We start from the raw sequence: 15289 nt of genomic DNA, 5'->3' as shown, positions 1-15289 counted from the left end.
ATGGGCCTGGGAACATCAGACTCATGTTTATTAGGAGGGAGGGAGGGAAGAGGGAATTCCCCTTGCCCACCTTCTCCTCAACATAGTGCAAAGTTCCCAAGCCTTTGCTCTCCAGGTGAGGGGGGTTGGTGGGTGAGCAGAAGGCCTTAGTTCTAGCAGCAAGCCAAGGAAGAGGTGAAGGGTGTTTGTGCCTCTTTCATCAGAGGCCCACGGGCCCAATCCACTTCGACCCTTGCCCTCTGGCAGGCTCAGACGTCAATGGGCTCCCGGCCTCGGTTCTGCCTCTTCACCACAAACACCCTCTGTCCTGACACGGTCACCAGCAGCGTGTGTTCTCCAAAGACCACTGGAGGAGAGACACACCTTCCCCCACCCCAGGAGAGGGAAGGGAGCACAGAGTTAGGCTCTGGTACAACGGCCTCCAAAGGATCACCTGCAAATTGGCTGTTATCAAAAGCCAAAGAAATGCTATGGTTCAAGGCCCAGAGACTTGAAGATAAGAGGCCTCTGTTAAATCCCCTTCCCTTTTCTTGCTTTCTCATACTCAATTGTGATACAAGAGGAATCCCAAAGGGAAGAAAGTGGCCAGACTAGGGTCTCCAGGAGGAGATGGTGAGAGGTTGGTAAGAAGGAGACAGGTGTTATTCCACGGAGGAAAGAAGCCTCTAGAAGCACCCCCCTACCGCCCACCCACCAGCGCAGGGGCTCACCAGACAGGCGCTTGAAGGGTACATTCATGCCATGGTGCAGCCGGAAACTGCAGGCCGTGCTGATCAGCTCAGAGATGGTGCTGGCTGCCTGCTCGTCATTCTCAAGATCCCCAGATGACTGCACACAGATGGAGGAGGGAGGGGGCAGAAATTAAGGCACAAAATTAGGAAGGAATACCACACAGTCCCTTTGGCTTTTGTACTCGTAATGTCTCCCTCTCCACTTTCCAATGCCCCAGATCACTCAGTTTTGGAAAAACCAAACTAAAACCTCCCTATGGTGTTGTCACTTTCATGTCATCCTGTTTCTTATCCTTACACTACTGGGCTTCCCCTGATGAACAGCAACTCAACCACCTCTTTGCTAACTGTTCTAACCCCTTGAAACTAGATTTCTCATTTTGTCCCCACCTATTTGATAAAACCACATTGTCCCAAATCAATGCCTGTCCACCACCTACTTGTTAAAGGCTCCACCTTTTTCTCAGTCTTCCCACTTGTTGCCCTGTCTGCAGAAACTGAAACATAAACATCCCCTTTGTTCTTGAACTTCCCCCTCCTCCCATCCCTTGTGTAAGTGATGTGACAGTGGTCTGGGCTTCCTCTTTTCTGGTGACTGTCTCAACTTCCTTTTCCCACCCCTTCAATATGGGCCTACCATTATTTTAAGTTTATTAGCTCCCTTTGCTCTCTCAGACATTCTGTACCTCAGTTTCCTCATCTGTAAATTGGGGACAACAGTACTTACCTTATGGGCTTGTTGTGAGGGTTACCTGAGATAATATTGGGGACGTGCTTAGAGCAACTCCTAGTAACATATTAACTGCTATCGTTCTACATCAAACGCAGTGTCGAAAGTTGGGTCATCAAAACTTCCTTTATCCACCTCCCTCCCAAATAACTTCCTTTCTTGATTTCCTGCTTGTTAAGGTGTCCCTATTGCTCTAGGCTTCTGAGTTCAAAGTCTTACTGGATGGAGAAGTAGCTCCTCTATTACCTATGTCTAGTCATTACCAGGATATATTGATTCCACCTTTAAAATTTCTTCTCTCCTTGCTCTTTCTCATGGCCACCAGCCCAGGCATACCCACATTACTCCCCTTCCAGCCCATCTTCACACCACTAACACAACAATATTGTCCAACCATTTCACTGGGCCATGTTTCTGTTCAAAAAAACCTTCAAAGCTCCTATTACCGTCAATATTAAGTCCAAATGCATTAACCTGGCCGTGAAAGCCCTCCGCAAGCAGATCCTTTCCTTACTATATCCTCTTCTTCCCCCAAACCTTTCCAAATCTTTTCACCATAAACCCATCACCAGTTCAGACAGGCTAGTGTCATACTCCTGAAAATATGTTCACCTCCCAGCCCTGAATATTCTCCTTTTTTCTCTCTCATTCTCAACGATTTTTGTCCTTTAAGCTCAGTTGAATTTCCACATTCAAGAGTTTCCTCGCCATAACACAAGTTATAACATGAAGGGTTGAATCCTTCATATTCTGGACTCCTTCGGTAGTCTTTACCATTTGCATTGCTTCCAACCTTTAACCTTAAGACTTGTCTCTCTAGCTAGAGCTGACACTATATTGTACTATGGAGCAAAATACGAAAGCCTCTTTCAAGAAATACCAAATAAAAACATACTTGAGAAAAACTCAGGTAATATCAGTTGTCAACAAACCTGTAACTAGTTGTGGGACTTTGGTGGTTAGTAAACGTTTTTTATCTCAGAACAGTTGGGAGACTAAGATTCCTGAGATTTATTTAATTGATGACTGAAAGCTTGCTATATGGCAGGCAGAACACCAAGTACAGGCTAAGAAAAGAAGGGGTTACAGGCCATGTGTACTTAGGGGCCCCCTCCCTTTCCCAGAACGCACCGCCAGCACTGCACCTTCACTCAGCACCAGGTAGCCGAGCTGATCTGGGATTCGCTCCAGCCCCTGGGTCAGTGCAGAAGTCTAGGGGGTAGAGATGCAAGCAGTGAGAAGGATGCTCTAGGATGGCCCTCAACACTGATCCTCCAGAGCTTCCATCTGCCCTCACTCTCGGTCCCCGGGATCCCCTGACTTTCCACACCCCAACTTTGCTTACTCTACGGGGCCTTCGCATCCACACTGACCCCTCCCCCCAACCCCTTCGTAACCCGCCTCTGGCGCCAGCTCCTGAACACCCTCCAACAGATCCTTCAACGTGGCCACCCCTCCCATCTCCATTCCCTCGCCGTCCTGGGTCGGACTGGAGGTGAGGGCGGAGTGCACGCCCAGAAAGGGCCAACCAGGGACAGTGGGACCAGAGAGATTGGGGAACTGGGACCTTGAACCCCCGGCATATACTCCCGCGCATGCGCCCTCACTCACCATCGCAGCCGTAGGTGCTTGAGGAGCTCCCTACCAGATAGGTAGCTTCCGGCTGTAGGGCCACGTCACGTGCTTCCCCAGACAGTCTCCTCCCACTACTTTGCGCTACCGACCTTTAGCTCTGTCCCCACCACGCGGATTGGGCCGTAGCTACGTCATCAGACCTAGTCAGCCAATGCGGAGCGCCGCTTCCCGGAGGCGCACGCGGATTGGTCACTACCCTCTGTGACACCCATCTCCCCGCCCCTCAGTGCCAGAGCGTGAGGAGGAGGGGAGAGCGTGGCGGAGGGGGACGGCCTGAGTGGGGTCGGGAGGGGCGGGATGGGGGAGGGCAGGCTGAGGCAGAAACGCAGAACGCTGGGTTCTTCCTGAGCTGGAGTGGCCGCCAACCCGTAACTTCCCGGGTTTGTCCTCACCCTAAAACGGGAGAATAAAATGAAATCACGTGCAATGCACGGTAAAAGCTATTCAAATGCTACTGTTATGCCTACTTAAGGCAGCTCTCTGTTGAAGTCAGTTTTGTTCCCAAAGTAGTTTTTCATCCCCAGGTTCAGTGAGGAACCTTTGATGGTGAATCGAGTCCCCAACGCGGCTGCAATACTGAATAATCTCTGCCGGGAAAAATTAGAAACAGTACCTCGGGGTCACTTTAATATGTATGAGCACCACAAAATACAAATTTTTGTTTTAATTTATATAGTTTCTAGATCTGTTGCAACACTAATGTGACTAGGTGGTGTTGGTGAAGTAAAATGAAGACTGACTCTAGAAATAAAACAATAAATACTTGTCCCGGCGTTTGGCAGTTCCTCAACAAGTTCAACATAGAGTTATCATATGACTAAGCTATTCCATTCCTAGATGTGTATCCAAGAGAAGTGAAAACATGTGCCCACACAAAAGCTTGTACATGAATGTTCCCAGCGGCACTATTCATAATAGCCCAAAGCGTCCTTCAGCAGACAAATGGATAAGTAAAATTCAGTTTTTCCACACAATGGAATATTATTCAACCCAACAACCAGAGTGCTCGTTTTAAAAGTGATATGTCTTTCCGTTTAAACTCATTTCACTCAGAACATGCATTCTCAATGGAATGAAAGTACTGATACATGCTGCAACATGGTCGAACCTTGAAAACATTATGCTGAGTGAAAGAAGCCTGACACACAAGGCCACGTATTGCGTGATTCCATTCATATAAAATGTCTATACTAGGCCAATCTATAGACAGAAAGCAGATTAGTGGTTGCCAGGGGCTTGGGGGTGAGGGAGGAGGAAATGGGGAGTGACTGCTAACGGGTGCAGAGTTTCATGAAAATGTTCTGAAATTAGATAGTGGTGATGGTTGCAGAACCTTGTGAATGTACTAAAAACCACTGAATTGTGTAATATGAACTGGTGAATTTTATGGTATGTGAATTATATCTCAATTAAAGAAACGAGGTGCTGTTGCTTGCGGAGAAACAGATAATTAAAGAAGGTGGATGCCTTTTTAAAAATGAGGCAAATTTATAATATAAAGTATAATTAAAGGAAGATGTAGAGAAAGTTCTGTGAAAATGCTTAATTTTCAGGCTCTTTCCTGGCCTTACATATTGATGACACTTTGTAGTACCATTTTCTTTGCACTTACTGTTCAGAGTTTCATCCATACATTTACCTAATCCTCTCGTTCACAACCCTGTAATTGTATCCCCATTAACCACCCTGGAATAGTATCCACATTTTGCAGATGAGGAAGTGCAGAGAGGTTGAGCTTTGCTCACGGGCACACCTCTGGCAAGTGGCAGAACCAGCAGTCTTAAGTATCCTGATGCTGAGGCTAATGCTCTTCCATTGCTCTACGGGCCAGCTACACCTGATTTTACCTTGAAACTTCCTGCTCTCGGTTTTAGTGACACAGAGTAACCCTTAGCAGAACAATGTTCATCAGCCATTTAGAATTGTTTCCTTTTCACAAACAGCTTGAATCACACCACTCATGTAGAGATCAAAGTTTCTTGCTTTTTCATTCAACAAGAATTTATTGAGCACCTTCTATGTGTCAGACACTCTTCCTGGAATTGGTGGTACAGCAGGTAATCAAAACAGGACATATTTTTTACTGTTTTCAAGGAGCTGTGACGGAGAGGAGGGGTGAGGCAGACAATAATAAACAGATAAGAAAATAAATGTGTTCAGTGGTGAGAAATGCTGTGAAGAAACAGAGTAGAGTTTCATTTACATCAAGTGCAAAAACATGCAAAACAAAATAATGTATATATGCACATATATTTATTTATGGCAAAGTGATAAAGAAGATCAATGGAATGATTTTAAGTTTTAAGTCTTTCTCTGTCTCTGCGTCTTTCTTTCTCTGTACAATCTTTTAAAAAATGAAGTTGGTCCTGTGAGCCAGCAATTTCACTCCAAGGTATATGCCCAACAGAAATGTGTACAATGTTCAGCCAAAGGCATGTACTGGAATGTTCATAGAAGCTTTAATCTTGACAACAAAAAATTGGAAGCTATCCAAATGCCCACCAATGGTTGTATGGATAGATAAGTTGTGTCACATTTACACAATGGAACACTCTAGAACAATGAAACTGAATAAACTAAAATTATACATAATGACATGAATGAATCTCATAAACTTGATGTTGAGTGAAACAAATCAGCCATTAAAAAATACATTCTGCATGATTCCATTTATGTAAAATACAAAAACAGGCAAAACTAATCTATGCTGTTAGAAATTAGGATAGTGGGTAACCATGGGGGAAGGATTGAGGCTGGACAAGAGGGGTGCTTATGTGGGCTGGTAATGCTCTGTGTCTTGATCTGGAAGCTGGTATTGTGCCTGTGTTCAATTTATAAAAATTTATTATGAATTTTTTCTGTATGCTAATTACACTTGAATAAAAAGTTAAAAAAACAGGGCTGGCTGGTTAGCTCAGTTAGCATGGTGTCATAACACCAAGATCAAGGGTTCAGATCCCCATACCAGCCAGCTGCCAAAAAAAAGATAAAAAGTTGGGGAAAAAAATTGAATAAGAGGATATATAGATGGTCAGGGTGGTGGTGATGGGTGTGCTATTTTGTATCAGGTGGGCAGGATCCTCCTCTCTGAGGAAGTGACAACTGAGCAGAGACTGCAGGGAGTGAGCCATGCAGGTATCTATCTACCTGGGGGAAGAATATTCTGGTGGGTGCTCATTTTGTCTTAGATTATGGGTTCCTGGAAGACAAGGACCTCGTCCACCTTTTAAATTCCAGCATCTAGCACATTGCTAACCTACAAATTTAATTTATTTATTTTTTTCTATTTTGTACTCTCAGTAACCACCGGGATTTTTTTCTGGTTTTTGGAGACTTTTTCTTTGGTCTCGTGCTCTCTAACTGCTTTTTGCCCTTCCACAGTGCTTTCCTTTTTTGAAAAGCAGGGAACAAATCCTAACATGTGAGATAACCTGTTTAAGTCCATTCAAACAGCAGAGCTGGCCTCCTCCTTCCTGTCACAACACTTCTTTCAGCCAATACCTCCTAGTACAGCCTGACTGGAAACACACACACATTTAGTTCCCCCGTCATTACTCTCTCCCAACACACATACCTTGTTCCACAAATATTTAAGGGGCTGATATCTCTAGTGTAGCACTTACAACATCTACCGCAACACTTACTGCTTATCTTACTTAAAAGCTGAGGAGCTTGTGGGTCAGGGCTGTGATGCCTTCAACATTTTATTCTCCAAGAACATTGCTATTACACCATAGTCTTCAATAAGTGCTGAGTTAACGTGTCAGAGTTAAGAGAACCAGGAAAGGCGGGTTTGGGGTTGGGAAGTCTGCCAATGGCAGTACGATGGGGTAATAGTTGGTACTAGGAAAATGAGAGAGAAGGAGGTTGTGTGTGAGAAGCAAGGAAGTCTAGTTTCAAAGCAAAAACAAAACCAAACCCCCAAACAACAACAAAAATAACCTGTATTGAACAGAAAAGTGTTATGTGAGGCAGCAAAGACCAAATACACAAAACTAACAGAAACAAGCCATAAGTTAACCGTTGTGTCAGGGTTGTCCTGAGAAACAGAACCAATAGTATCTATCTACCTATCTATCTGTTGATTGATTTATTTTAGGAAATTAGCTCGTGCAATTGTGGGGGCTGGCAAGTCTAAAATCTGCAGGGCAAGCTGGCAGGCTGGAAATTCACGTAAGAGTTGATGGTGTAGTCTTGAGTCCAAATTCTTCAGGGCAGCAGGCTGGGAACTCAAGCAGAGTTTTTATGTCGTGGTCTTAAGGAGAATTCCTTTTTCTTCAGGAAACCTCAGTCTTGTCTCTTACGGCCTTCAACTGATTGGATGAGTTCCACCCACATTATGGAGGCTAATCTGCTTTATTCAAAGATTTAAATGCTAATCACATCTAAAACAATACCTTCACAGGAGCATCTAGACTGGTGTTTGACCAAACAACTGGGTGCCATAGCCTAGCCAAGTTGACACATAAAATTCACCACCACAGCCACAAAACCCAAAGAGAATGGGTGCCTGTCTTAGTCTGTTTTGTGCTGCTATAACAGAATACCACAGGATGGGTAATTTATAGTGAGCAGAAATTTATTGGCTCACAGTTTTGGAGGCTGTGAAATCCAAGATCTGGCATCTAGTGAGGGCCCTTCTTGCTGTGGAGGAGGGTGGTACGGCAAGAGAGTGCAAGAGAGGGCTGAACTTGCCTGTTTATAATGGCACCAATCCCTCCCCTGAGGGTGCAGCTCTCATGGCCTAATCACCTCTGAATACTTTTACAATGGCAATTAAATTTCAACATGAGTTTTTTTGGGGGGGAGGTAAACATTCAAACCATATCAGTACCCCTTTGCTCTGCTGCAGAATTGATTAGGATGGTCACGGGAGTTCTCTCTGAGGAGATGTTGAGAAGAGATAAGCAAAGACTGAAAGCAGGTGAGAGAGTTAGCCTAGAGGAAGTCTGGGGGAGTATCCAAGGCAGAGGGAGCAGTGAATGCAAAGGCTCTGTGTGTGTGTGTGTGTGTGTGTGTGTGTGTGTGTGTGTGTGTGTGTGTGCGTGTCTGTGTCTGTGTGTCTGTGTGTGTGTGTGCACATACATGTATAGTGTGCCTGATGTGCTTGAGGAAGAGCAAAGAGGCCAATGTGGTTGAAGCTGACTGGCCAAGGGGGAGAACATTAGGAAATAAGCTCAGGGAGGTAACAGGGGCCAGATTATGTAGGGTTGTTTAGGAATTTGTTTTTTATTCTGAGTTAGTGGTTTTCAAACTTTTTTTCATTATTATACCCCTTAGGAATATTTTTAGGCAATTTTATTTTCCTAATTGCTCCGCATAAAATTTTAATACCATAAATGTAATACATATTTGTTTATGTAGTGTGGCAGATTTTTTATCACACCTTGTCTCCCCCAACAAAGAAACAATTTTCATCTCTTTGAGGGTGATATTGCTCCCATTGAGAATGCAGTTTCTGAGGAAATGGGGAGCCACTGGGGAGTTTGAACAGAGGAATCACATGATATCACTTTTAAAAGGATCACTCTGGAGTCTTCATTTTTAGTCCTTTTTGCTAAGAAGAGCTATTGAAAAGACCATAATACTGTAGTTCAGAAGAAAGGAACAGAGCTAAGTAATCTAGAAAATGCCTCCTCTTGAAATGAATATAGAGCCAGAAATAGAAGCTATAGAAAGGTCTAGGAATTGTATAACAAGGGAGTTTAATAAACTATCTGCAGTGTTAGAGAAGTGATGGGCAGAGAGCTCGAAAAATATTAGGGAGGTGACGCTCTCTGGGCTCGGGCCTGGTTCGCGGCGCTATGGCTAAACGCACCAAGAAGGTCGGAATCGTTGGTAAATACGGGACACGCTATGGTGCCTCCCTGCGGAAAATGGTGAAGAAGATTGAAATCAGCCAGCACGCCAAGTATACTTGCTCCTTTTGTGGCAAAACCAAGATGAAGAGACGAGCAGTAGGGATCTGGCACTGTGGTTCCTGCATGAAGACAGTAGCTGGTGGTGCCTGGACCTACAACACCACTTCTGCTGTCACGGTAAAGTCCACCATCAGAAGACTGAAGGAATTGAAAGACCAGTAGAGGCTCTACCATTTGAGACATCACTAGCCTGTAATAAATGGGTTAATTTATATAAAAAAAAAAAAATATTAGGGAGGTGACAGAGTTAATAAAAATGTACAAGCTGGATTGTCCACAAAATCGAATTACTGAAGTAAGTGCAAAACAAGAGAAAGTTTCACAGAATGCAGAGAAAAAGGGAAAATAAATCAAGGTAAGAAAAGAGGAGAAAAAGAGAGATGTAGAGGGCTGGTCCAGGAGCTGCAATCTATGCATGGTAGGAGTACCTGTAATAGAGGACAAAGCAAATGGAGCTAAAACAATAATTAAGGAACTAATTGAAGAAAATTTTCCAGAGTTGAAGAGTGAACTAGACCTACAGACAGAAAAAGCACTCAGGGTACCTTTAAATTTTGATGAAAAGAAAGCAACACCCAGACATATTCTGGTAATGTTTTTAAATTTCAAGGATAAAGAACAAATTCTACAAGTATCCAGACAGAGAAAGCAAGTTACCAAAAAAGGAGCAAAAGTCAGGCTGACCTAATATTTTTCATTTGCAACACTAAAAGCCAGAAAACAATGGAACAATATCTATAGAGTTTGAAGAGAAAATAATTTTGAACCAAGAATTATTTACCCTGCCAAGTTATCATTTCTGTATAAAGGCAACTGGAAGACATTCTCAAATATGCAGTTTAAGGAAGTATGTCAGCCAAGAACCTTCCCTGAAAATTTTGCTGAATGACTTACTGCAGCAAACAGAGAACATGAACTAAAGTAACTCTTGAGTAAGAAGGCAATTGTACGAAAGAATAAAGTTAGCCTGGAATTGCAAACTTGTCACAGGACGCATACTATCCAGATCCTGAGAAACCAAAGAAGACATCAATAAAGCTATGGTGATTCCACCCTGAAGCTCATCAAAATCCAGCAAAATCCTAAGATAACATCAAGGATGGGAACAGAAACCAGATGGAGCCTTGGCAAGACCTTGCACCTGACTCCTTGCTTGGAGCTCCCACAACTCACGTCACCCTCCCTCCTGCTTTTCACTTCCCACATTCTATTCCCTCAATCCCCTCTTTAAAAACCCCTCAATAAATCTGAGTCTTTGAGATGGTTTTATGTTGCTTTGTGTTGCTTTGCCCTCCACGGATTTGTCACCTCACTTCCCCTGGGTGACAGAGATGCAAAAGATTACTCAAAACCCATCTCTTCTGAGCAATGAGAAGCCCCAAAGTGGTTAACTTCTCTAGGAATGCTCCAGCAAGAGGCAACCCTTCCTCAGGAAATTAACCCTGAATTGGGGTTCTCTTCCTGCATTTTTTTTCCAGACCAGGAAGTTACAGGAAGAGACACAGGTAGGGTTATAGTTTAACAATATAGGCTGGTAACTTTCAGTGAAACAAGCCAGATGACATTCCAGTAAGGCAATTAACAAAAGCTTAATCTTAGCAAACATTCCTTCTCTCTCCAGCAATTTTCCAGTATCTTTACATTTCAATCAGTAACTAGTCTGTTCTTGAGCCAGCAACCTTGCTGTGCCACAAACCTTTATCTTACACCAGAGACCTTATAACCTGAGGAAAATTTCCAGTCCTCCACAAGGTCAATATTTGAAACTGCAAGGCTTTGGAAAACCAGGCCCTGTGAGGCACGTATGCTTTATAGTATATTCCACAGTTTTAGCCTGGCCATTCTCTTTCAGGTTTACTGGAAAGATGGGTTTGCCTAACATCTTTCGTTGGGTCATTGGTATTTCAGAATAAAAGCTTACTTCCTACTCCACCAAAATAAATAAATGAATGAATGAATAAATAAATAAATAAAAGGAGCATTCTGGATGTTGTGTTGAGAAAAGACTGTGCGGAGGCAGTGTGGAAGCAAGGACACCAATTAGGTAATAGATTATGGTGGTTTAGACCAGTATAATAGCAGCAAAGGTAATGAGAAGTAGTCAGATTATGAGTGTACATATTTTGAGGGTAAAACCAATAGGATTCCCTGATGGGTCAAATGTAGGATATGAGAAAAAACAAAGAAACAAGACTGACTTCATTGTTTTGGGCCTGAGCCAATGGAAGGATGGCATTATCATCGACTGAGATGGGAAAGGCTAAGAGTGTAGAAGTTTATTTCTGGGGTGGGGTGGGGGTGGAATCAGGAGCTCAGTTTAGCACATAACTGTTTGAGAACTTTGTTATACATCCAAGTGGAGATTTTGAGTAGACAGACATATGAGTCTGGAGTTCAAGAAAGACTTCTGGATTAGAGATATAAATTGGGAGTAATTGGCAGACAGATGGTCTTTAAAGCTGCAAAATTGGGTAAGGTTACCATGGGAGTGAGTATAAACAGAGAAGAGAATGAGGGACTAATCATTGGGGCATTCCAACATCAAGTGGTTGGGAGAAGAGGAACCAGCAAAGGAGGCCAAGAAAGAGCAATCCATGAGGTCAGAAGGAACCAGTAACGTGAGATGTCCTGGAAGGCTAGTGAGGAGCACACCTTGGTGAGGAGGAAGTGGTCAGTTGGTGCAGATCCTGCTGATAGATGCAGAGAATGATCAATAGGTGATTGATCATTGGATTATGCACTATAATGATCATTGGTAACTTTGAGAAGAGCAGTTTCAGTGGAATGCTGGGAATGACATCCGATTGGAATAAGATTTAGAGAGAATGGGAGTTCAGAAATTACTGACATTCATTAACCACTGCATCCCAACACTCTAGCCAGGTTTTTAAAAATTTCCTCCATGATCCAGCTGTAATCTTCCATCTTACTGCATCTTCTACCTCTGCCTTCCACCCTATTCACTGGCTGTCTTTCTTTTTCTGCATATGGCATTTCTACCTGGGATGCCCTCTCTCCTGCCACTATCTGTGAACTCTTTTACCTTTCAAAGCCCTCTTCTAACTACCACTTCCTCTGTGAAAATTTTTGTGGGCACAGATTTAATTGCAAGGTCCTCTCTGCTGTTTTAGTACTTATGACACCATATCACAGCTACTAGTCTATGAGTCTGGGTTCCTCATATTAGCTAGTAGCTCTTCAAAGCATCCTAGAGGGTGCCCGACCCAGTTGTTGGTCCATATTAGAAAAATGAGTAAATGAAAAGAGATAGGTGAGGAGGGAGAAGATGGAAAAGAGAAAGACCAGAAAAGGAAGAAAACATAAAAAGTAGCCAAGGGAGGCAGGAGGTAAAAGAATACAACAAGAGAGAGAAAAAGAAGAGAGATATTAGAGAGGAAGAAATAATGCCTCATCCAGAACTTGTAAGCGCATTTCATTTCTTCAGAGCATTTGCAGGTTATATTTTATCAACACAACTATTTTGTAATGTAAATAAGGCAGGTATGATTAATTTAACTACAGAAGAAGCATGTTAAGCAACTTATGCAAGATATACAGCAAGTACCATGAGTATGACCTGAATCCAGTATGGTTTTTTCCTTTCCTTTTTTTTTTTTTTGGTGTCTTCTTCAATATTTTTCATCAATGTCTTATAGTTTTGAGTGTACAGATCTTTCACTGCCATGGTTAAATTTATTCTTAAATATTTTATGGGTTTTTTTTGATAAATAATTGATTATACACATTTGTGGGGTACAGAGGTTATCAGTATTTGTGTACAATACATGATGATAGAATCAGGATAATTAATGCATTCATCATTGCAAAACATAATCATTCTTTGTGTCCATTAACCAATTTCTCCCTAACCCCCCTCCACCTCCCCCTTTTCTACCTCTAGTAACCACAGTTCTGAAAGTTCAGCATATTACTGTGATCCTTCTCTCTCTCTCTCTCTCTCTCTCTCTTCCTCCCTCCCTCCCTCCCTCTCTCTCTTTCTCTCTCCCCCCTAGCTCCCACTTATGAGTGAGGACATGAGGTATTTCTTTTTCTGTGCCTGGCTTATTAGCATATTTTTTTCCAAGCTCATCCACGTTGCTACGAATGGAAGAATTTCATTCTTTTTTATGGCTGAATAGTGTTTTACTGTGTATATATACCACATTTTCCTTATCCAGTCATCCCTTGATGGACATTTGAATTGGTTCCATATCCTGGCTATTGTAAATAGAGCTGCAATAAAAATGGGAGTGCAGGTATCCCTTCAACATGTTGATTTCTATTCCTTTGGGTATATACCCAATAGTGGGTTTGCTGGTTTGTATGGCAGTTCTATCTGTAGTTGTTTGAGAAAACTCCATATTGTTTTCCATAATGGCTGTACTAATTTATAGAACCACCAACAGTGTAGAAGTGTTCTCCTTTCTCTGTGTCCTTGTCAGCATTTGTTATTCTCTGTCTTTTTTATAATAGCCAGTCTCACTGGGGTGAGATGATATCTCAAAGTGGTTTTGATTTGCATTTCCCTGATGATTAGTGATGTCGAGCATCTTTTCGTGTACCTGTTGGCCCTTTGTATGTCTTCCTTTGAGAAATGCCTATTCAGCTCCTTTTCTCATTTTAAAATTGGATTATTTGATTTTTTATAGTTAAGTTGTTGAGTTCCTTGTATATTCTGGATATTAATCCCTTGTTGAGTGCATGATTTGCAAATATTTTCTCCCACTCTGTAAGTTGTCTTTTTACTCTGTTGATTGTTTCCTTGCTGTGCAGAAGATTTGTAATTTGATATAATTCCACTTGCTTCTTTTTTCTTTTGTTGACTGTGCTTTTGGGGTCTTATTCATAAAGTCTTTGCCTAGTCCTACATCCTGGAGTGTTTCCCCTGTGTTTTTCTCTAGGAGTTCTTCATTTCAGGTCTTTTATTTAAGTGTTTAACCCATTTTGAGTTGATTTTGATATGTGGCAAAAGGTACAGGTCTAGTTTCATTCTTCTACATAAGGATATCCAGTTTTTCCAGCACAATTTATTGAAGAGACTGTCCTTCCCCCAATGTATGTTCTTGGTGCCTTTGTTGAAGATAAGTTGGTGGTAAGCAGGTGGACTGGTTTCTGGGTTCTCTATTCTGTTCCATGGGTCCGAGTGTCTGTTTTTATGCCAGTACCATGCTGTTTTGGTTACTGTGGCTTTGTAGTATAATTTGAAGTCAGGTAGTGTAATGCCTCTGGCATTATTATTATTATTATTTGCTCAGGATTGCTTTAGCTATTTGGGGTCTTTTGTTGTTCTATATGAATGTTTGGATTGTCTTTTCTATTTCTGTGAAGAATGTCATTGGTATTTTGATGGGGCTTTCATTGAATCTGTAGATTGCTTTGGGGAGTATGGGCATTTTCACAAAGGTATTTCTTCCAATCCACGAACATGGAGTGTCTTTCCATCTTTTTGTGTCTTCTTTAGTTTCTTTTGGCAGTGATTTGTAGTTCTCATTGTAGAGATCATTCACTTCCTTGGTTAAATTTATTCCTATTATTTATTTGGTGTCTATTGTAAATGGGCTTGCTTTCTTGATTTCTTTTCCTACTTGTTCATTGTTGGTGTATAAAAATGCTAGATTTTTGTGTTTTGATTTTGTATCCTGCAACTTTACTGAATTTGTTTATCAGCTCTGGGAGTTTTTTGTAGAGTCTAGGTTTTTCCATATATAGAATCATGTCATCTGCAAACATGGACAATTTGACTTTGTTTTTTTTCCAATTTGATGCTCTTTATTTCTTTCTTTTGCCTAATTGTTCTGGCTAGTACTTTCACTACTATGTTAAATAGGAATGGTAAGAGTGGGCATCCTTGTCTTGTTCATGTTCTAAAGGAATCTTTTCCCCATTCAAGATAATATTGGCTATGGGTTGTCATATGTGGCTTTTAATGTGTTGGGATTCTTTTCTTCTGTAGCTAATTTGTTGACAGTCTTTATCACGAAGGGATGTTGAATTTTGTCAAATGCTTTTTCTGCATCTATTGAGATGATCATACAGTTTTTGTTCTTGATTTTGTTGATGTGATGTATCACATTTATTGATTTGCATATGTTGAACCATCCTTGCATCCCTGGCATGAGTTTCACTTGATTATGATGTGTAATCTTTTTGATGTGCTTTTGTATTGTTTGCTAATGTTTTGTTGAGGATTTTTGCATCTACGCTCATATTGACCTGTAGTTTTCTTTTTTTTGTTGTATCTTTGTCTGGTTTTAGTATCAGAACGATGCCAG

The 15289-nt window shown here is 41.9% G+C and overlaps 2 protein-coding genes across 5 annotated transcripts; one reads left to right on the top strand and one right to left on the bottom strand.

Annotated features, from left to right (window-relative positions):
- Nucleotides 1-11: 11 nt before the first annotated feature.
- On the bottom strand, nt 12-3162 carry LAMTOR4 (late endosomal/lysosomal adaptor, MAPK and MTOR activator 4). 4 transcript variants are annotated; one of them, XM_063091354.1, is made up of 4 exons: nt 3073-3162; nt 2593-2673; nt 711-828; nt 12-363 (listed from the first exon to the last, which is right to left on the bottom strand). In XM_063091354.1, the coding sequence occupies exons 1-4, from the start codon at nt 3073-3075 to the stop codon at nt 317-319; spliced, it is 249 nt and encodes an 82-aa protein (XP_062947424.1). In that variant the 5' UTR covers nt 3076-3162; the 3' UTR covers nt 12-316. The 4 variants fall into 4 exon arrangements, with proteins under 4 accessions (XP_062947424.1, XP_062947422.1, XP_062947425.1 ...); XM_063091352.1 differs by having other exon boundaries at nt 12-346; XM_063091355.1 differs by lacking the exon at nt 2593-2673 and having other exon boundaries at nt 12-346; nt 3073-3156.
- Nucleotides 3163-8875: 5713 nt separating this feature from the next.
- On the top strand, nt 8876-9245 carry LOC134373626 (large ribosomal subunit protein eL43-like). The gene has a single exon (XM_063091574.1). The coding sequence runs from the start codon at nt 8901-8903 to the stop codon at nt 9177-9179; it is 279 nt and encodes a 92-aa protein (XP_062947644.1). The 5' UTR covers nt 8876-8900; the 3' UTR covers nt 9180-9245.
- Nucleotides 9246-15289: the final 6044 nt, after the last annotated feature.

The sequence above is a fragment of the Cynocephalus volans genome, chromosome 3 (assembly GCF_027409185.1).
Source record: "Cynocephalus volans isolate mCynVol1 chromosome 3, mCynVol1.pri, whole genome shotgun sequence".
Taxonomy (NCBI): domain Eukaryota; kingdom Metazoa; phylum Chordata; class Mammalia; order Dermoptera; family Cynocephalidae; genus Cynocephalus; species Cynocephalus volans.
The sequence above is the reverse complement of the archived record's forward strand: the minus strand, read 5'-3'. Positions and strand labels throughout refer to the sequence as shown.

Bases quoted from the DNA above. Each gene is read 5' to 3' on its own strand.
- LAMTOR4 (XM_063091352.1), bottom strand. The intron at 829-2,592 runs GTGCGTTCTGGG...ATCTGTGTGCAG, and splicing joins GTGAAGGTGCAGTGCTGGCG to TCATCTGGGGATCTTGAGAA. The intron at 347-710 runs GTGAGCCCCTGC...TCTCTCCTCCAG, and splicing joins ACCCTTCAAGCGCCTGTCTG to TGGTCTTTGGAGAACACACG.
- LOC134373626 (XM_063091574.1), top strand. From the start codon at position 8,901: ATGGCTAAACGCACCAAGAAGGTCGGAATCGTTGGTAAATACGGGACA.